Here is a 16,563-nt window from a genome sequence, read left to right on the forward strand (position 1 = left end):
ACACCCGCACTAATCAACAATCTGTCAATCTCCATGGACGCCTGTGGCTGTGAATCGCACAGATTGGTTGCAGTAGCAGTCCTGACCCATCCTGGTGTGTTTGTGTTGCTTTAGGAGGTCTGACCAGCTGATCCAGGAGGGCAGTGATGAAGTCATCCCTTATTGCATTGCTACGGGCGATGTGAAGAAACTGGTGACGTTCTTCACCTGTCGAGGGCAACTGCAAGAAGCTCTGCTGGTGGCCCAGGTACTGCGCGCGCGGCCCACTGATGGTCTCGTTACTGTCACCGCTTCACGACAAGGAAGCCACGCTCCAAGATGGTGCCCAACCCCGGCGACTATTTGTGTGCTAACCAGAGGCTGATCTACAAACTCACATTACATTCACTCCACACTCTTAAAGCTACAGCAACAGTTCTTCATTTAACTATGATCCTGTATCTGTACACTGTGGACGGCTCAACTGTAATCATGCATTGTCATTCTGCTGACTGGTTAGCACGCAACAAAAGCTTTTCACTGTACCTCAATACACGTGACAATACACTAAACTAAACCTCCGTCCTTGAATGATCACTTCCTTTACCATGTTTAAGAAAGAACTGCAGATGCTGGAAAAATCGAAGGTAGCCAAAAATGCTGGAGAAACTCAGCGGGTGAGGCAGCATCTATGGAGAGAAGGAAGAGGTGACTTTTCGGGTCGAGACGTGGTCTATTTCCTTCGCTCCATAGATGCTGCCTCACCCGCTGAGTTTCTCCAGCATTTTTGTCTAACTCCCTTTACCATGGAGTGGCAATGTTTCACAAGGAGCCCAGCATGTGTAATCTTATCTATGGCCGTGAGTCTTGTCCATGTCCACATTCTTCTTCCTGTTAGCCCGACCCATTGTGGGACTGGCGCAGGTTGGTCGCTGCCGTGGGCCGGTGGCACAAGTCCTACCCTGGTGACGAGCAGGAGATATAACGTCCACACATAGTGTTTGGTGGTCTCCAATGGCCAGCATTGGGCTGGAGATGGATGATGGATGGCAAGGCCGTCAGCTCTGTCTGTTTGTCCTCTAGGCAGCCCAGGAGGGGAATATCCAAGCTCCGCACCTCCCCACCCAGAGTGGTGCAGCAGCCACTGACTCCAACAGCAAGACAGAAGACTTCAATGAGTAAGCTCCTCTCTCCTTCCACTTAGCGAGCGATGATTCACAATCTGTGCAGAACGTCAACAACATTGCAGTTCACAATCTTTAAATAACCTTAGCAGAAGGAAAAATAAAAGACTTGGACTTTTGTGACCACTTTTGGAGTTCGATAGAGGATGGGTGTCGGTGAAGGGGGTGGCACGTTGGTCAGTGTGGGCAAGCTGGGCCAAAAGGCCTGGTTCCACGGTGCAAGACTGAATCCTTATTGGGCACCAGAGATTTTTAGCGTGAGAGATTTGTAAGGGCTGATTTCCATTCTGAATTGCTGTAACAAGGAGTGATTAATGCTGGGGTTTGTCAAAGGTGGGAGGGCTGTACTGGGGGCTCTGTCTTGTTCTCGACTTGTTCTGCTGTCTATGGGCGAGTGTGTACCATGTTCCCAGTCTGTGTCTGTGGGCAGTGTGTACTGTGTCTTGCTATTGAGAGAGTGCAGCGTAGGTTCACCAGGTTAATTCCCGGGATGGCGGGACTGTCATACGTTGATAGAATGGAGCGGCTGGGCTTGTATACACTGGAGTTTACTGACATAGATAGAAAATTGGTTGGCAGACAGGAAACAAAGAGTAGGGATTAACGGGTCCCTTTCAGAATGGCAGGCAGTGACTAGTGGAGTACCACAAGGCTCGGTGCTGGAACCGCAGCTATTTACAATATACATCAATGATTTAGATGAAGGGATTCAAAGTAACATTAGCAAATTTGCAGATGACACAAAGCTGGGTGGCAGTGTGAACTGTGAGGAGGATGCTATGAGAATGCATGGTGACTTGGACAGGTTGGGGGAGTGGGCAGATGCAGGGCAGATGAAGTTTAATGTGGATAAATGTGAGGTTATCCATTTTGGTGGCAAAAACAGGAAGACAGATTATTATCTGAATGGTGTCAAGTGGAAGTACAACGGGATCTGGGGGTGAGAAAGTTATACAGCACTTTGGCAGGTACACAAAAAAGCAGGGAGCAGCATCTACTATCTAAATGGTGTCAAGTTTCGGGCCGAAACCCTGGAAGTCTGAAGGGGTTTCGGGAAACGTCCTTGTTCATTCGCTCCATAGTCTGCTGAAAGTAAGTTTCTCCAGGTAACAGCTCCAGCATCTGCAGTGAAGAAAGTGAATGGCATGTTGGCCTTCATAACAAGAGGAGTTGAGTATAGGAGCAAAGAGGTCCTTCTACAATTGTACAGGGCCCTAGTGAGACCACACCTGGAGTATTGTGTGCAGGTTTGGTCCCCTAATTTGAGGAAGGACATTCTTGCTATTGAGGGAGTGCAGCGTAGGTTTACAAGGTTAATTCCCGGGATGGCAGGACTCTCATATGCTGAGAGAATGGAGCGGCTGGGCTTGTACACTATGGAATTTAGAAGGAGGAGAGGATATCTTATTGAAACGATTGTTAAGGGTTTGGACACGCTAGAGGCAGGAAACATGTTCCTGATGTTGGGGGAGTCCAGAACCAGTGGCCACAGTTTAAGAATATGGGGTAGGTCATTTAGAACAGAGATGAGGAAAAACCTTTTCACATAGAGAGTTGTGAGTCTGTGGAATTCTCTGCCTCAGAGGGCGGTGGAGGCCGGTTCTCTGGATACTTTCAAGAGAGAGTTGGAAAGAGCTCTTGAAGATAGCGGTGAAGGGATATGGGGAGAAGGCAGGAATGGGGTACTGATTGTGGATGATCAGCCATGACAACAGTGAATGGCGGTGCTGGCTCGAAGGACCGAATGGCCTACTCCTGCACCTATTGTCTATTGTGTACTTCCCAGCCTGTGTCTATAGGTCGGTGTGTACTGTGTCTAGTCTGTGTCTGTGGGTCAGTGTGTACTGTGTCTAATCTCTGTCCGTGGGGCAGTGTGTGTTGTGTCTAGTCTGTGTCTGTGGGGCAGTGTGTGTTGTGTGTCTAGACTGTGTCTGTGGGGCAGTGTGTGTTGTGTGTCTAGTCTGTGTCTGTGGGGCGGTGTGTGTTGTGTGTCTAGACTGTGTCTTTGGGGCAGTGTGTGTTGTGTGTCTAGACTGTGTGTGGGCAGTGTGTGCTGTGTCTAGACTGTGTCTGTGGCAGTGTGTTTTGGGTCTAGTCTATCTGTGGGGCAGTGTGTACTGTGTCTAGACTGTGTCTGTGGCAGTGTGTACTTTGTCTAGACTGTCTGGCAGTGTGTGTTGTGTGTCTAGACTGTGTCTGTGGCAGTGTGTATTGTGTCTAGACGGTGTCTGTGGGGCAGTGTGTACTGTGTCTAGACTGTGTCTGTGGGGCAGTGTGTGTTGTGTCTAGGCTGTGTCTGTGGGGCAGTGTGTGTTGTGTCTAGTCTATCTGTGGGGCAGTGTGTACTGTGTCTAGACTGTGTCTGTGGCAGTGTGTCCTGTGTCTAGACTGTGTGTGGCAGTGTGTGTTGTGTGTCTAGACTGTGTCTGTGGCATTGGGGCAGTGTGTACTGTGTCTAGACTGTGTCTGTGGGGCAGTGTGTACTGTGTCTAGACTGTGTCTGTGGGGCAGTGTGTACTGTGTCTAGACTGTGTCTGTGGCAGTGTGTACTGTGTCTAGACTGTGTCTGTGGGGCAGTGTGTACTGTGTCTAGACTGTGTCTGTGGGGCAGTGTGTACTGTGTCTAGACTGTGTCTGTGGGGCAGTGTGTACTGTGTCTAGACTGTGTCTGTAGGGCAGTGTGTACTGTGTCTAGACTGTGTCTGGGGGGCAGTGTGTACTGTGTCTAGACTGTGTCTGTGGGGCAGTGTGTACTGTGTCTAGACTGTGTCTGTGGGGCAGTGTGTACTGTGTCTACACTGTGTCTGTGGCAGTGTGTGTTGTGTGTCTAGACTGTGTCTGGGGCAGTGTGTGTTGTGTCTAGACTGTGTCTGTGGGGCAGTGTGTGTTGTGTGTCTAGACTGTGTCTGGGGCAGTGTGTACTGATCCTGTGTTGTGTTCGCAGCTTGCTGCACAGGGTGAGTGGCGAGCTGGCAGAATGGTACTTCCAGGACGGGCGTGCGGTGATGGCAGCGTGTTGTCACTTGGCCGTTAATGATATTGAGGTAGGCGTCTCCGTTCATCCCCCTGAGCACGAGCGGCAACGGAGGGAGGAGGGAGGGAGGGAGGGACGTCCACACCAGACTCATCTCAACGGGGCTGTGTTGTCACATGTACAGTAAGCCCTCTCCTCAATGCCTCTCTTTGCTTGGTCATCGTGGACAGACTTTAGATGTTAACTGTACCTTGGTACACATGACAATAATCAAAACTATCCAAACCAAACCCAACCCACTGAAGGCTGCCCACACCACCCCTGATTCCCACCGTGACTCCGGCCACTAACAGCCCAGGCCCCTACTATCCCTTACCTGCACACCAGCCACCCGTGGACCTCGACTATTGACCGCGCCGGCCCTCACCTCTCCCCCGCCCGGCCGCAGGCCATCAACTCACCTGGATTCCAGGACCAGTTCCAGACCGAGATTCTAAAGTAGGGTCCCGACCAGAAACGTCACCTATCAATGTTCTCCACAGATGCTGCTTGACTCGCTGAGTTACTCCAGCACTCTGTGAAACGACACCTGAGTTACTCAATCATGGCTGATCTATGTGAAACTCCTAACCCCATCTAAGATAAGATTCTCCATAAGATACATTTATTGCATTTGGACCCCTGAGGTCCAAACGAAATGAGTTTCTGCAGCACTACTGTGAAACACATAGACCCAGACACACAACATGTTCTCCATCAGATCGCTGTGATGGAACCCGCTGAACTTATTTACTCCACTGCAGCACTCCCCCCCCCCCCACCCCCCCATGTTCAGAGTCCAAGTCAGATGCTGCCGATGAATTGTCCCGCTGCCATTTACTCCACACCGGGTGGGTGCGAGGTCGCACACTATCCATGTTAGAGCCCCCGGTGTGCCGCAGATGCTGCCTGCCATTCCAAGCCGCGCGGGGCAGTGATGTTAGGCCGCTCCAGCACCCCGCAACTCGGGCACGCCGTTGCGAGAGCCCTGAAAAGTCTCTCCACAACCCGCGGGCTGCCGGTGCCTGTCCCAGCCTGTTGTTGGGGCCTCCACTCTCCGGTCGGGCACCTAGCAGCAGCAGCAGCGCTCCTCCACCGATCTACCTGACCCGCTGAGTTCGGCCACCCCGCGACGGCGACGTGAAAGCACCAGAGTCCCCCATGCTTCTCCTGTTGGAGGCCGCTCCTGTTGTGGCCCCAACGACAACGGAAACCCGCTGAAAAGTCAGGTCTCCAGTGCAGGGAGAGATTTAAAAAGTTTCCCCCCCCCCTCCCACCCCCACACACACACACCCCAACTAAAAAATAACAAAAACTACATTAAAACACAGACAGAAAATAATAAAACGCGGACAGACTGCAGAGGCCGCTGCTGGCCAGAGCCGCGCTGCCCACCGCCCTCCTGCCTTCTCCCCATAACCCCTGGCACCCGTACTAATCAAAAATCTGTCAATCTCCACCTTAAAAATATCCACTGCCTTAGCCACCACAGCCGTCTGTAGCAATGAATTCCACAGATTCACCGCCATCTGACTAAAGAAATTCCTCCTCGTCTCCTTCCTAAAGGTGCGTCCTTTAATTCTGAGGCTGTGCCCTCTGGTGCTAGACTCTCCCACTAGTGGAAACGTTGTCCAGCGTGTGACGGTGGTGTTGTGTTGTTGTTAGCTGGCGATATCGAGCCTGGTGCGTGGCAACGAGTTGGAGCTTGCCGTCAGTGTGGGGAGTGTGCTGGGAGACAGCGCCGCTCCCGTCACCAACTACGCCCTGGAACTGCTGGCCCGCAAGTGTATGTCCACATCCACCTGGTGAGTCCGCACCGCACCACCACCCACCACCCCGGCAATCCACCCAGAGTTGTGGACGCAGCCCACACCATCACACAAACCAACCTCCCTTCCATTGAGTATGTTGTTCTTACCCAGCCCACAGCTAACAATGGCCTGTATCATCGTTACATATCTTTCATTCATTTGTTCCATATTTATATCACCGTCTATATCCCTTTCTCCTGACTCTCAGTCTGAAGAAGGGCCTCAATCCGAAACGTCACCTATTCCTTTTCTCCACAGATGCTGCCTGACCCGCTGGGTTACTCCAGTTTTTTGTGTCTGTCTCACTTCCATTGACTCCATCTACACCTCAGGCTGCCTCGGCAAGGCCAGCAGCATAATCAAGGACCAGTCTCACCCTGGCCACTCCCTCTTCCCCCCTCTCCCATCGGGCAAGAGGTACAGAAGTGTGAAAACACACACCTCCAGATTCAGGGACAGTTTCTTCCCAGCTGTTATCAGGCAACTGAATCATCCTACCACAACCAGAGAGCAGTCCGGAACTACTATCTACCTCATTGGTGACCCTCGGACTATTTTTGATCGGACTTTACTGGCTTTACCTTGCACTAAACGTTATTCCCTTATCATGTATCTGTGCACTGTGAATGGCTCGATTGTAATCATGTATTGTCTTTCTGCTGACTGGTCAGCATGCAACAAAAGCTTTTCACTGTACCTCGGTACACGTGACAATACACTCAACTGAAACTGATCTGCAGATGTCAGGGATTCCCAGCCCAAGGTGGTGCAGGAGAACGGAACAACAGAGCTCTGTACTTCCTGTAAACATCCACCACCTTGTCAAACAAGACCCACCACCCTCTGTGTAATTAAAACTTTGCCCCTCTCACCGTATCGCTCTGCCCTCTAGTGTTGGACATCTCCACCCTGGGGAAACGGTTCTGACTTTGTGGGTGGCACAGTGGTGCAGCGGCAGAGTTGCTGCCTCACAGCGCCAGAGACCCAGGTTCCATCCTGACCACGGGCGCTGTCTGTACGGAGTTTGCACGTTCTCCCCGTGACCTGTGTGGGTTTTCTCCGGGTGCTCCGCTTCCTCCCACATTCCAAAGACGTACAGGTTTACCTTAACGCTTTCAAATCATTCATTCTTCTGTTACATATTTCACCATTTATTCTTTATTTTAATGTGTTCGTTTTCTTTAACCTTTTGCATGCAGCTTTCCATTTGTTGGCGACAGGTACTGTCTGTGTTGTTGAAGGTGTGATCATGGCTTATGGACTTGTGTGCTGCTGCTACTGCTACTGTTTAAATCTGCTGGTGGTATTAAACATCATTCTAGTATCCGCCTCTATAGCTTTCTCTAGCAGCTCACTTCAGATACGACGACCCTCTGAGTGAAAACCTTCCCACAGCTACCGCATTCCAGAGAACAAACAATCCAAGTCTGTCCACCCTCTCCCTGTAACTAATTCCCTCAAATTCAGGCATGTTTCTGGTATGCTCCAAATGGGAGTAAAGTCAAACTGAACCTTTGACAAACCAAATCAAATTAGTGAAACCACAGTTTTATAAAGCTGCAATTCTCATGGAGCCTGACACCATCGAGGCAACACCTGTCCCTTTACCTCCCCCCTCAATTCCGTCCAAGGGCTCAGTCTTTCCAGGTGAGGCAGAGGTTCACCTGCACCTCCTCCGCCTCATCTACTGTGTCCGCTGTTCCAGGTGTCAACTCCTGTACATCGGAGTTGTACAATCCCTTTCTCCTGACTCTCAGTCTCAAGAAGGGTCTTGATCCGAAACGTCACCCAGTCTTTCGCCCAGATGCTGCCTGACCCAGAGGTTACTCCAGCACTCTGTGAAACGTCACCTATCCATGTTCTCCTCAGATGATGCCTGACCCGCTGAATTACCCCAGCACTCTGTGAAACGTCCCCTATCCATGTTCTCCACAGATGCTGCCTGACCCGCTGAGTTACTCCAGCACTCTGTGAAACGTCACCTATCCATGTTCTCCACAGATGCTGCCTGACCCGCTGAGTTACTCCAGCACTCTGTGAAACGTCACCTATCTATGTTCTCCACAGATGCTGCCTGACCCGCTGAGTTACTCCAGCACTCTGTGAAACGTCACCTATCCATGTTTCCCCACAGATGCTGCCTGACCCGCTGAGTTACGCTGAGATGCATTATCCAAGATAAAGCAGCCTCTTTATCTACCAGAACTTCCAGCCCATCAGATACCATAATCATGCATCCTCCACAAACAGTGACTGTGCGGTTCGCCCACACATAATACACAGCACTTCCTCACCAAGGTTATTGTGAACGTGACGTAAATCCCACCACCTTCACCACCAAGAACAGAGACCACTTCAACGTCCACTCTCCAATTCCAGTTGACCAGTCGTATCCTCCAACTTCTAGTATGCTTCCTGCCTGCACCATTGACCTGCTACAACCATCTCCAATCCCCCCCCCATCTCCTCCTCCCCCCCCCCCCCCTCCCTCCTCCTCCCCCCCCCCCCCATCTCCCACCCCCCCAGTCACCCTACTCCTTTCCCCTCCTCTGTTGCCCATCTCCATCTCCTAGCCCCCCTTTCCCTTTCCCCCCCATTTCACCTCCATCCCTTTCCCTTCCTTCCCCGCATCCCCTTCCACCCATCTCCCTCCCTCCAGCTTTACATTTCGTTCCTCATCTTCTCCCCTTATCTGACACCCTTATTCGTTTTGTTTTCACCTCCAGCCTTTGTCACTTACGCCACACATCTGCCAATCCCCCCCCCCCCCCCCCCCCCCCCCCCCCCCCCCCCCCCACCTCCACCCCCCTCACCTGTATCCACCTATCACTTGCCGGGCTTATTTCCCACAGATTCCCAAGCCATTCCTCCTCATCCCCTTCCTAAAATAACGTCCTTTAATTCTGAAGCTGTGACCTCTAGTCCTAGACTCTCCCACTAGTGGAAACATCCTCTCCACATCCACTCTATCCAAGCCTTTCACTATTCTGTATGTATCTCATTCTTAGTGTGTTGGAGCGTGTTTACTGATGATGGCGTGTTGTGTGCAGGGACCTGACCGCTGATCTACTGGCCATGATACCAGACAACGAGCTGCTGCTGGTCAAACTCTGCGCGTTCTACGCTGGACCCGCAGACCAGGTGGATGAGCTCCACCGCAAGGTAAACCTCGCCGGTCACCTGCAACTGCAACCGCTGGTTAGGAAGGCAAATGCAATGCTAACATTAATTTTGTGAGGACTAGAATCCAAAAACAGGGATGTAATGCTGAGGCTTTATATGTAGAAGATGGTTGAAAACTTCAAATTCCTAGGAGTAAATATCACAACAACTTCTCCTGGCCCACCCATATTGAAGCAACGACCAAGACAACACACCAATGCCTCGACTTCCTTACAAGGCTTAGGAAGTTCGGCATGTCCCGCACAACTCTCACCAACTTCTACAGATGTGCTGGAGAAAGCATTTTATCGGGATGCATCACGGCACGGTTTGGGAACAGCTCCATCCAAGACCGCAGGAAATTGTGGACGCAGCCCAGACCAGCACACAAACCAACCTCCCTTCCATTGAATCCATCTGCACCTCACGCTGCCTCGGCAAGGCCAGCAGCATCATCAAGGACCAGTCACACCCTGGCCACTCCCTCTTCTCCCCTCTCCCATCGCGCAAGACGTACAGAAGTGTGAAAACAAACGCACACCTCCAGATTTAGGGACAGTTTCTTCTGCTGACTGGATAGCGCGCTGTGCACTGTACCTCAGTACATGTGATGATAAACAGAACTGACTGAAAACAAAAGCCTGTGAGGTCGAGACATGTAGATGGTGTAGAGGCCACGGCTGACCAGTGGGTCGGTACAGTGGAGCAGCGGTAGAGTTGCTGCCTCACAGTGCCCGAGACCCAGATTCAATCCTGACTACGGGTGCTGTCTGTATGGGGTTAGTGTGCGGGGATCGCTGGTCGGTGCGGACTCGGTGAGCCGAAGGACCTGATCTGCACTGTATCTCTAAACTAAACTAAACTAAACCAGCTGGAAAGGGAGCAGATTTATGAGGATGTTGCCAGGAATCGAGGCTCTGAGCTACAGGGAGAGGTTGAGTAGTCTGGGACTCTTCCTTGGAGTGCAGGAGGATGAGGGGTGATCTTATAGAGGTGTATAAAATCTTGAGAGTATGGGGAGACACACGTTAAGAACAAAGTGATCTTTATTGGCAGATTCAGAGTCAGATACTCACGTGCTGAGAGTGAACACTGATTGAGTCCTTGCAGTTGCAGTTGGACACACCCGTGACACATAACGTCATCTTCCCGTCAAGCCCAGTCACGTGCCCGTTCCAGTTCTACTAACGAGGGTTCGATCTATAACTGGCCTAACCACCAGATGGAGCCACAAGGGGAATAGAATAGAATAGTTTCTTTATTGTCATTGTAACATGAACCATGTACAACGAAATTAAAAAATGTCAGCCAGTCAGTGCACCATTCAAACATTTCTAAAAGCTAACGATACATACAAGGTAAAATATTATAAAAAGATAAACAACTAAAATAAATATCATGAAAATAGCACGCATAAACACCCAACCCTACATCCTTCTGTTGATTTCACAGTGTACCACAGTCCCTTAGTATGTATCTCCCCTGCATTCCTTGGCAGCTACATTTAGTGCTTTTATAGCAGTGGGGTAAAAACTGTTTTTTAGTCTGTTTGTCCTTGTCCTTGTAGATCTGTACCGTCTGCCTGACGGCAACAGTTCAAACAGGGAGTGTCCGGGGTGGGAAATGTCCTTTATAATACTCTGGGATTTTTTGATGCAGTGGGAACTGTGTAAGTCCTCCAAGGTAAGGAGCGGGCAGCCGACAATTCTCTGGGCGTTGTCAATGGCCCTCTGGAGCGCTTTCCTCTGAGCCGCTGTGCAGCTGGTGTACCATACGCATACACAGTATGTTAGGATGCTCTCAATGGAGCACCGATAAAAGGACAGCAGCAATCTCTGAGTGACGTTATTCTTCCTGAGCACCCTCAGGAAGTGCAGTCTCTGCTGGACCTTTTTCAGCAGCGCAGAGGTGTTCACGCTACACGTCAGGTCCTCCTCAATATGGATTCCCAGGAAGCGGAAATCCGCCACCCTCTCCACACAGTCCCCTCTGATAATGAATAGTACCATGTCCGTTTTATTTTTCCTGAAGTCTATCGGGGAGATGCACAGTCTCTTGCCCAGAGTAGGTGAATGGAGGACCAGAGGACATAGGTTTAAGGTGAAGGGGAAAATATTTTTAAAGGAATCTGAGGGGTAACTTTTTCACAGAGGGTGGTGGGTTTATGGAACAAGCTGCCAGAGGAGGGAGTTGCAGCAGGTACTATTGCAATGGTTTTGGACAGGTACATGGATAGGATAGGTTTCGGGGGCCATACATAGGGAGCTGGGACTGGTGTAGATGGGACATGTTGGCCGGTGTGGGAAAGTTGGGCCGAAGGGCTTGTGTGTGCGTGCGTGTGCGTGTGCGTGTGTGTGTGTGTGTCTATGTGAGTGTGTGTGTGCGCGTGTGTGTAACTGTCTGTGTGCATGTGAGTGTGTCTCTGTGTGTGTGTGTGCATGTGTGTGTGCGTGTGTGTGTGAGCATGCGTGCGTATGTGTGTGAGTGCGTATGTGTGAGCGTGCGTGAGAGTGTGTGTGTGTGCATGTGTATATGTGCATGGGCGTGTGTGTGTGCATGTGTGTGCTAGTGTGCGTGTGCGTGTGTCTGTGCGTGTGTGAACACTTCTGTGTGGGTGTGTGTATGTGTGTGCGGGTGTGTGCGTGCGTGTGCGTACGTGTGTGCGTGCGTGTCTGTGTGAGTGCGTGTGTGTGTAACTGTGCGTGTGAGTGTGTCTCAGCGTGTGAGTGTGTGCGTGTGCATGTGTGTGTGTGTGAGCATGCGTGCGTATGTGTGAGTGCGTGTGTGTGAGCGTGCGTGCGAGTGTGTGTATATGTATATGTGTGTGCGTGTCTGTGTGTGTGCGTGCGTGTGTGTGTGTGTCTGTGTGCGCGTGTGTGTGTGCGTGTGCACGTGTGTGCATGCGTGTGTGAACACTGCTGTGTGTGAGTGTTAGTGAGTGTGGGTGTGTGTATGTGTGTGCGCTAGTGTGTGTGCGTACGCGTGTGCGGGCGTGTGTGAGTGTGTGTGTGCGTGCATGCGTGTGTACGTCACTGTCACTGACCCTCTGTGACTGTCCCCCCCCATAGTGTCAGCTGCCGCCCACAGAGGAGTGTTTACAACTTGCCGATGTTTACCACCGTGACGGCAACATATTCGAGGCGGTGAAACACTATCTGCTGAGCACAGAGCCTGAGACAGCACTGACCATCGGACTTCAATACGTCAACGGTAATTGTCTTCTTCCACCTTGCGCTGTGTGGATGTTTACTAAATCATAGAGCAATAGGTAGGCCCTTCGACCCACCCTGTCCATGCTGACCAACTTGGCATACTGGGTAGTCCACATGTGGTGGCACGGTGGTGCAGCAAATGCAGCGCCGGAGATCCGGGTTCGATCCCGACTACGGGTGCTGTCTGTACAGAGTTTGCACATTCTCCCCGTGACCTGCGTGAGACCCCCGTGATCTCCAAGATCTTCAGTTTCCTCCCGCACTCCAGAGACATGTAGGTTTGTAGGTTAATAGGCTTGGTAAATGTCTTGAAAACAATTGACCCTAGTGTGTGTAGAATGGTGTTAGTGTGCGGGGATCGCTGTTTGGCACGGACTCGGGAACTGTTTCCGCGCTGTATCTCTGAACAAAACTAAAATATCCCTCTAAATGTTGCCTGTTCATACAGTATATATATATATATATATATATATGTCTAAATGCCTTTTAAAAGTCGCAATTGTACACATTTGCATACAATTAAGCTCGGTGGCGCAGCAGTAGAGTTGCTGCCTCACAGCAAATGCAGCGCCGGAGACCCGGGTTCGATCCCGACTACGAGTGCTGTCTGTACGGAGTTTGCACGTTCTCCCCGTGACCGGCGTGGGTTTTCACCACGTGATCTTATAGAGATGTACAAGATTAGGAGAGGAATAAATTGGGTAAATGTACCACAGTCTTTTTCCCAAGGTCGGGGCAAGGAGAACAAGAGGGCATAGGTTTAAGGTGAGGGGGGAAAGATTGACTAGGATCCTGAGGGGCAACTTTTTGTACACAAAGCGTGGTGGGTGTGTGGAAAGAGCTGCCAGAGGAAGTAGGTGTGGAAGGTAGTTCCAATAGACAATAGACAACAGGTGCAGGAGTAGGCCATTCGGCCCTTCGAGCCAGCACTGCCATTCAATGTGATCACGGCTGATCATCCACAATCAGTACCCCATTCCTGCCTTCTCCCCATATCCCCTGACTCCGCTATCTTTAAAAGCTAAATCTAGCTCTCTCTTGAAAGTATCCAGAGAATCGGCCTCCACCGCCCTCTGAGGCAGAGATATGTTTAAGAGACATTGGGACAGGTACATGGAGGATAGTGATGTTGAAGAGGCTTTTGGATTGGAGCTGGATATGCAGGGAATGGGTCAGGTGCGGGCAGAGGAGATGATGTTGGGCATGGTCATTGCGGGCCGAAGGGCCTGTCCCCGTGCTAGGCTGTTCTATCTTCTATGATATTCTGCATCGGGTCAACATTGGTCAACAGTCCATGTGTGACAGTCTGGCCAACAACAGTAATTTGGCCCTTCCACTTGTCCATTGTTGGGCAAGTTTCTGGCTCGTGTTATCGGGCAACTGAAGCACCCCATCACCAACTAGAGAGCGGTCCTCACCTCCCATTTGCCTTATTGGAGACCCTCGGACTATCCTTGATCGGACTTCACCTTGCACTAAATGTTATTCCCATTATCCTGTATCTGTACACTGTGGACGGCTCGATTGTAATCATGTATTCTCTTTCCGCTGACTGGTTAGCACGCAGCAAAAGCTTTTCACTGTACCTCGGTACACGGGACGATAATGAATGAAACTTCTCCCCTCCCCACAGAGCAGCTGAGTGGATCGGAGTGGACACTCGACCCTGTGCACAGGATGCTGGACCTGCTCAGCTACATCCGCACTGACCACCTGATGCTGACCCGCTGCAGCGAGTAAGTGGCCAGTACGGTCTTGGTTCGTGATTTCTTGGCCCTCCAAGATATCCCAAATGGAATTTAAACTGGAGGTGGTACCTCATGGTGGTGGTACCCCCACCCCCCCCCCCCCCCCCACCTCCTCCTCTCTCCCCCTCCCCCCCCCCCCCATCCCTCTCTCCCTCCCCCTCTCCTCACCCCTAGTCTTCTTTCTTCCCCCCTCGCCCCCTCCCTCCCACCCCCCCATCCCCCACTCTCCCTCCGCCCCCTCCCCCCCTACCCTTCTGTCCCTCTTCCCCCTTCCTCGCCCCCCCTCTACCCCTCCCTCCCCACTCTTCCACTTCTCTCCCCCTTCTACTCCCCCTCCCTCTACCTCCCCCCTCCCTCCTCTCTCCCTCTCCCATCCCGCTCCCTCCCCTCTCACCCCCCCCTGCCCCTTCCCCTCTGTCCCTCTTCCACCCCTACCCCTCTGTCCCTCTACCCCTCTACCCCTCCCTACCCACACTCTTCCCCTTCTCTCTCCTCCCTCCCCCTCCCACTCGCCTTCCCCACTCTCTCCCCCCCTCCCTCCACACTCTTCCCCCCCCTCTCCTACCCCATCTCCCTCCTCCCCTCGCCTCAATTACGCCGCTCTGCGGCGCGCCGGCCCTGCTCCCGTCGCACGGTGACGGCAGCTTGCAAACCCCGACCTCCACAACAACACTGATCACTTCATTGGAATGTGTAGGAAGCAACTGCAGATGCTGCATCACACCAAAGACAAACACAGAGTGCTGGAGTAACTCAGCGGGTCAGGCAGCATCTGTGGAGAACATGGATAGGTGACGTTTCACAGAGTGCTGAAGTAACTCAGCGGGTCAGGCAGCATCTGTGGAGAACATGGATAGGTGACGTTTCACAGAGATACGAAAGCCAAGGCCTGCGGAATCTCCCGGTTACTCCCTCCCATTCTTCAGACCTTTATCATTCTGTCTATAATGGTCTCGGCCTGAAATGTCTCCTCTCAATGTTCTCCACAGATGCTGCCTGACCCGCTGCTTTTCCAACTACAGATGTTAATCTCACCGGCCTATAGTTCCCAACATTTTCCCTGCAGCCCTTCTTGAAAAGAGGCACAACATTTGCCACCCTCCAGTCTTCCGGCACCTCTCCTGAATTTAAGGACGACCCGTAAATTTCAACAGGGCTCCCACAATTTCCTCTCCAGTTTCCCACATTGTCCTCGGATATATCTGATCAGGCCCTGGAGATTTGTCTACCGTCATACACGACAGTACCTTCAGCACTTCATCGACACTAACCCTGACTCTCAAGACACTTCCAGTGACTGCCCCAAGTTCCTCCATCCTACTGTCTTTCTCCTTGGTAAATACAGAGGAGAAATACTCATTGAGGACCTTGCCCATCTCCTGTGGCTCCACACAGAGGTGACCGCTTTGATTCCTGAGAGGTCCCACTCTCTCTAGTTACCCTTTTCCCCCTTATGTATTTATAAATTATTTTGGGATTGTCCTGAATGTTACCCGCCAGAGCTATCTCCTGACCCCTTTTTGCCCGTCTGATCTCCTTTATCAGTTTTTTCAGTTTCAACACTATCTTCACTGAAGTTACTGCAGCTCAATCTGGGGTCAGTGAGGCTCATGTTTGACCACGCCGGGAACACTGTGTATTATTCACCCAGCTATATTAGTCAAAGCCGAATCATTTACACCAGGGATCGGCAACCTACGGCCCCCGGGCCGAATGCGGCCCCTATCCCGTAATCATCCGGCGCGCCGAGCTCTGGCGGTAACGCATCCTGCGCAAAGCCGCCAGCACGGCCGCGCACCATCTGTGAACACGATTAGGAAAGAACTGCAGATGCTGGAAAGATCAAAGGTAGATAAAAATGCTGGAGAAACTCAGCGGGTGAGACATGCAAGGATTGCACGAGGCTGCCTCACCCGCTGAGTTTCTCCAGCATTTTTGTCTACCTTCTGTGAACACGTGATTTGATGCCTGCCATCCGGGGCAGGATCCATGTGTACACGTGATAGATTTGGCCAGCCATCCGCTCACAGACATGCGTCCCGGCCCCTATGCAGAACAAGGTTGCCCTCCCCTGCTTTAAACCATCTGAAGAGAAATCAGAGTCTTCAGCGCGTTGTCCACAGAGCGCAGAAGATTATTGGGGTACAGCTACCAGCCTTGGAGGGCATCTACCACACACGGTGCCTCAGGAAGGCCGTCAGCATCCATAAAGACTCCTCACACCCGTGTAATGGACTGTTCGAACTACTTCCCTCCGGCAGACGTTACAAGGCCTTCTACGCCCGAACCTCCAGACTCAGAAACAGCTTCATTCCCAGAGCTATAGCGACTCTGAACCGGCCCTGCTGAGTGCCCCCCACCCCCCCTGGACTGTCTCCCTCGGATGGTCACGACACACAGACACATCTGCACTTTTTTGACTATTTACTGTTGTAATGTTCTTTTTACAATCCA

At 51.6% G+C, this 16,563-nt stretch overlaps 1 protein-coding gene across 1 annotated transcript in view; it reads left to right on the forward strand.

Moving 5' to 3' along the window:
- Positions 1-16,563, forward strand: part of wdr17 (WD repeat domain 17) — a 76,359-nt gene that overhangs the window by 49,487 nt on the left and 10,309 nt on the right. Inside the window, 7 exon segments of the mRNA XM_055666355.1 lie at positions 115-247; positions 1,063-1,157; positions 4,108-4,207; positions 5,842-5,981; positions 9,038-9,149; positions 12,218-12,359; positions 13,995-14,097. Coding sequence (XP_055522330.1) covers positions 115-247; positions 1,063-1,157; positions 4,108-4,207; positions 5,842-5,981; positions 9,038-9,149; positions 12,218-12,359; positions 13,995-14,097 — 825 coding nt within the window.

Source organism: Leucoraja erinacea, unplaced genomic scaffold (assembly GCF_028641065.1).
Source record: "Leucoraja erinacea ecotype New England unplaced genomic scaffold, Leri_hhj_1 Leri_248S, whole genome shotgun sequence".
NCBI classification, from domain to species: domain Eukaryota; kingdom Metazoa; phylum Chordata; class Chondrichthyes; order Rajiformes; family Rajidae; genus Leucoraja; species Leucoraja erinaceus.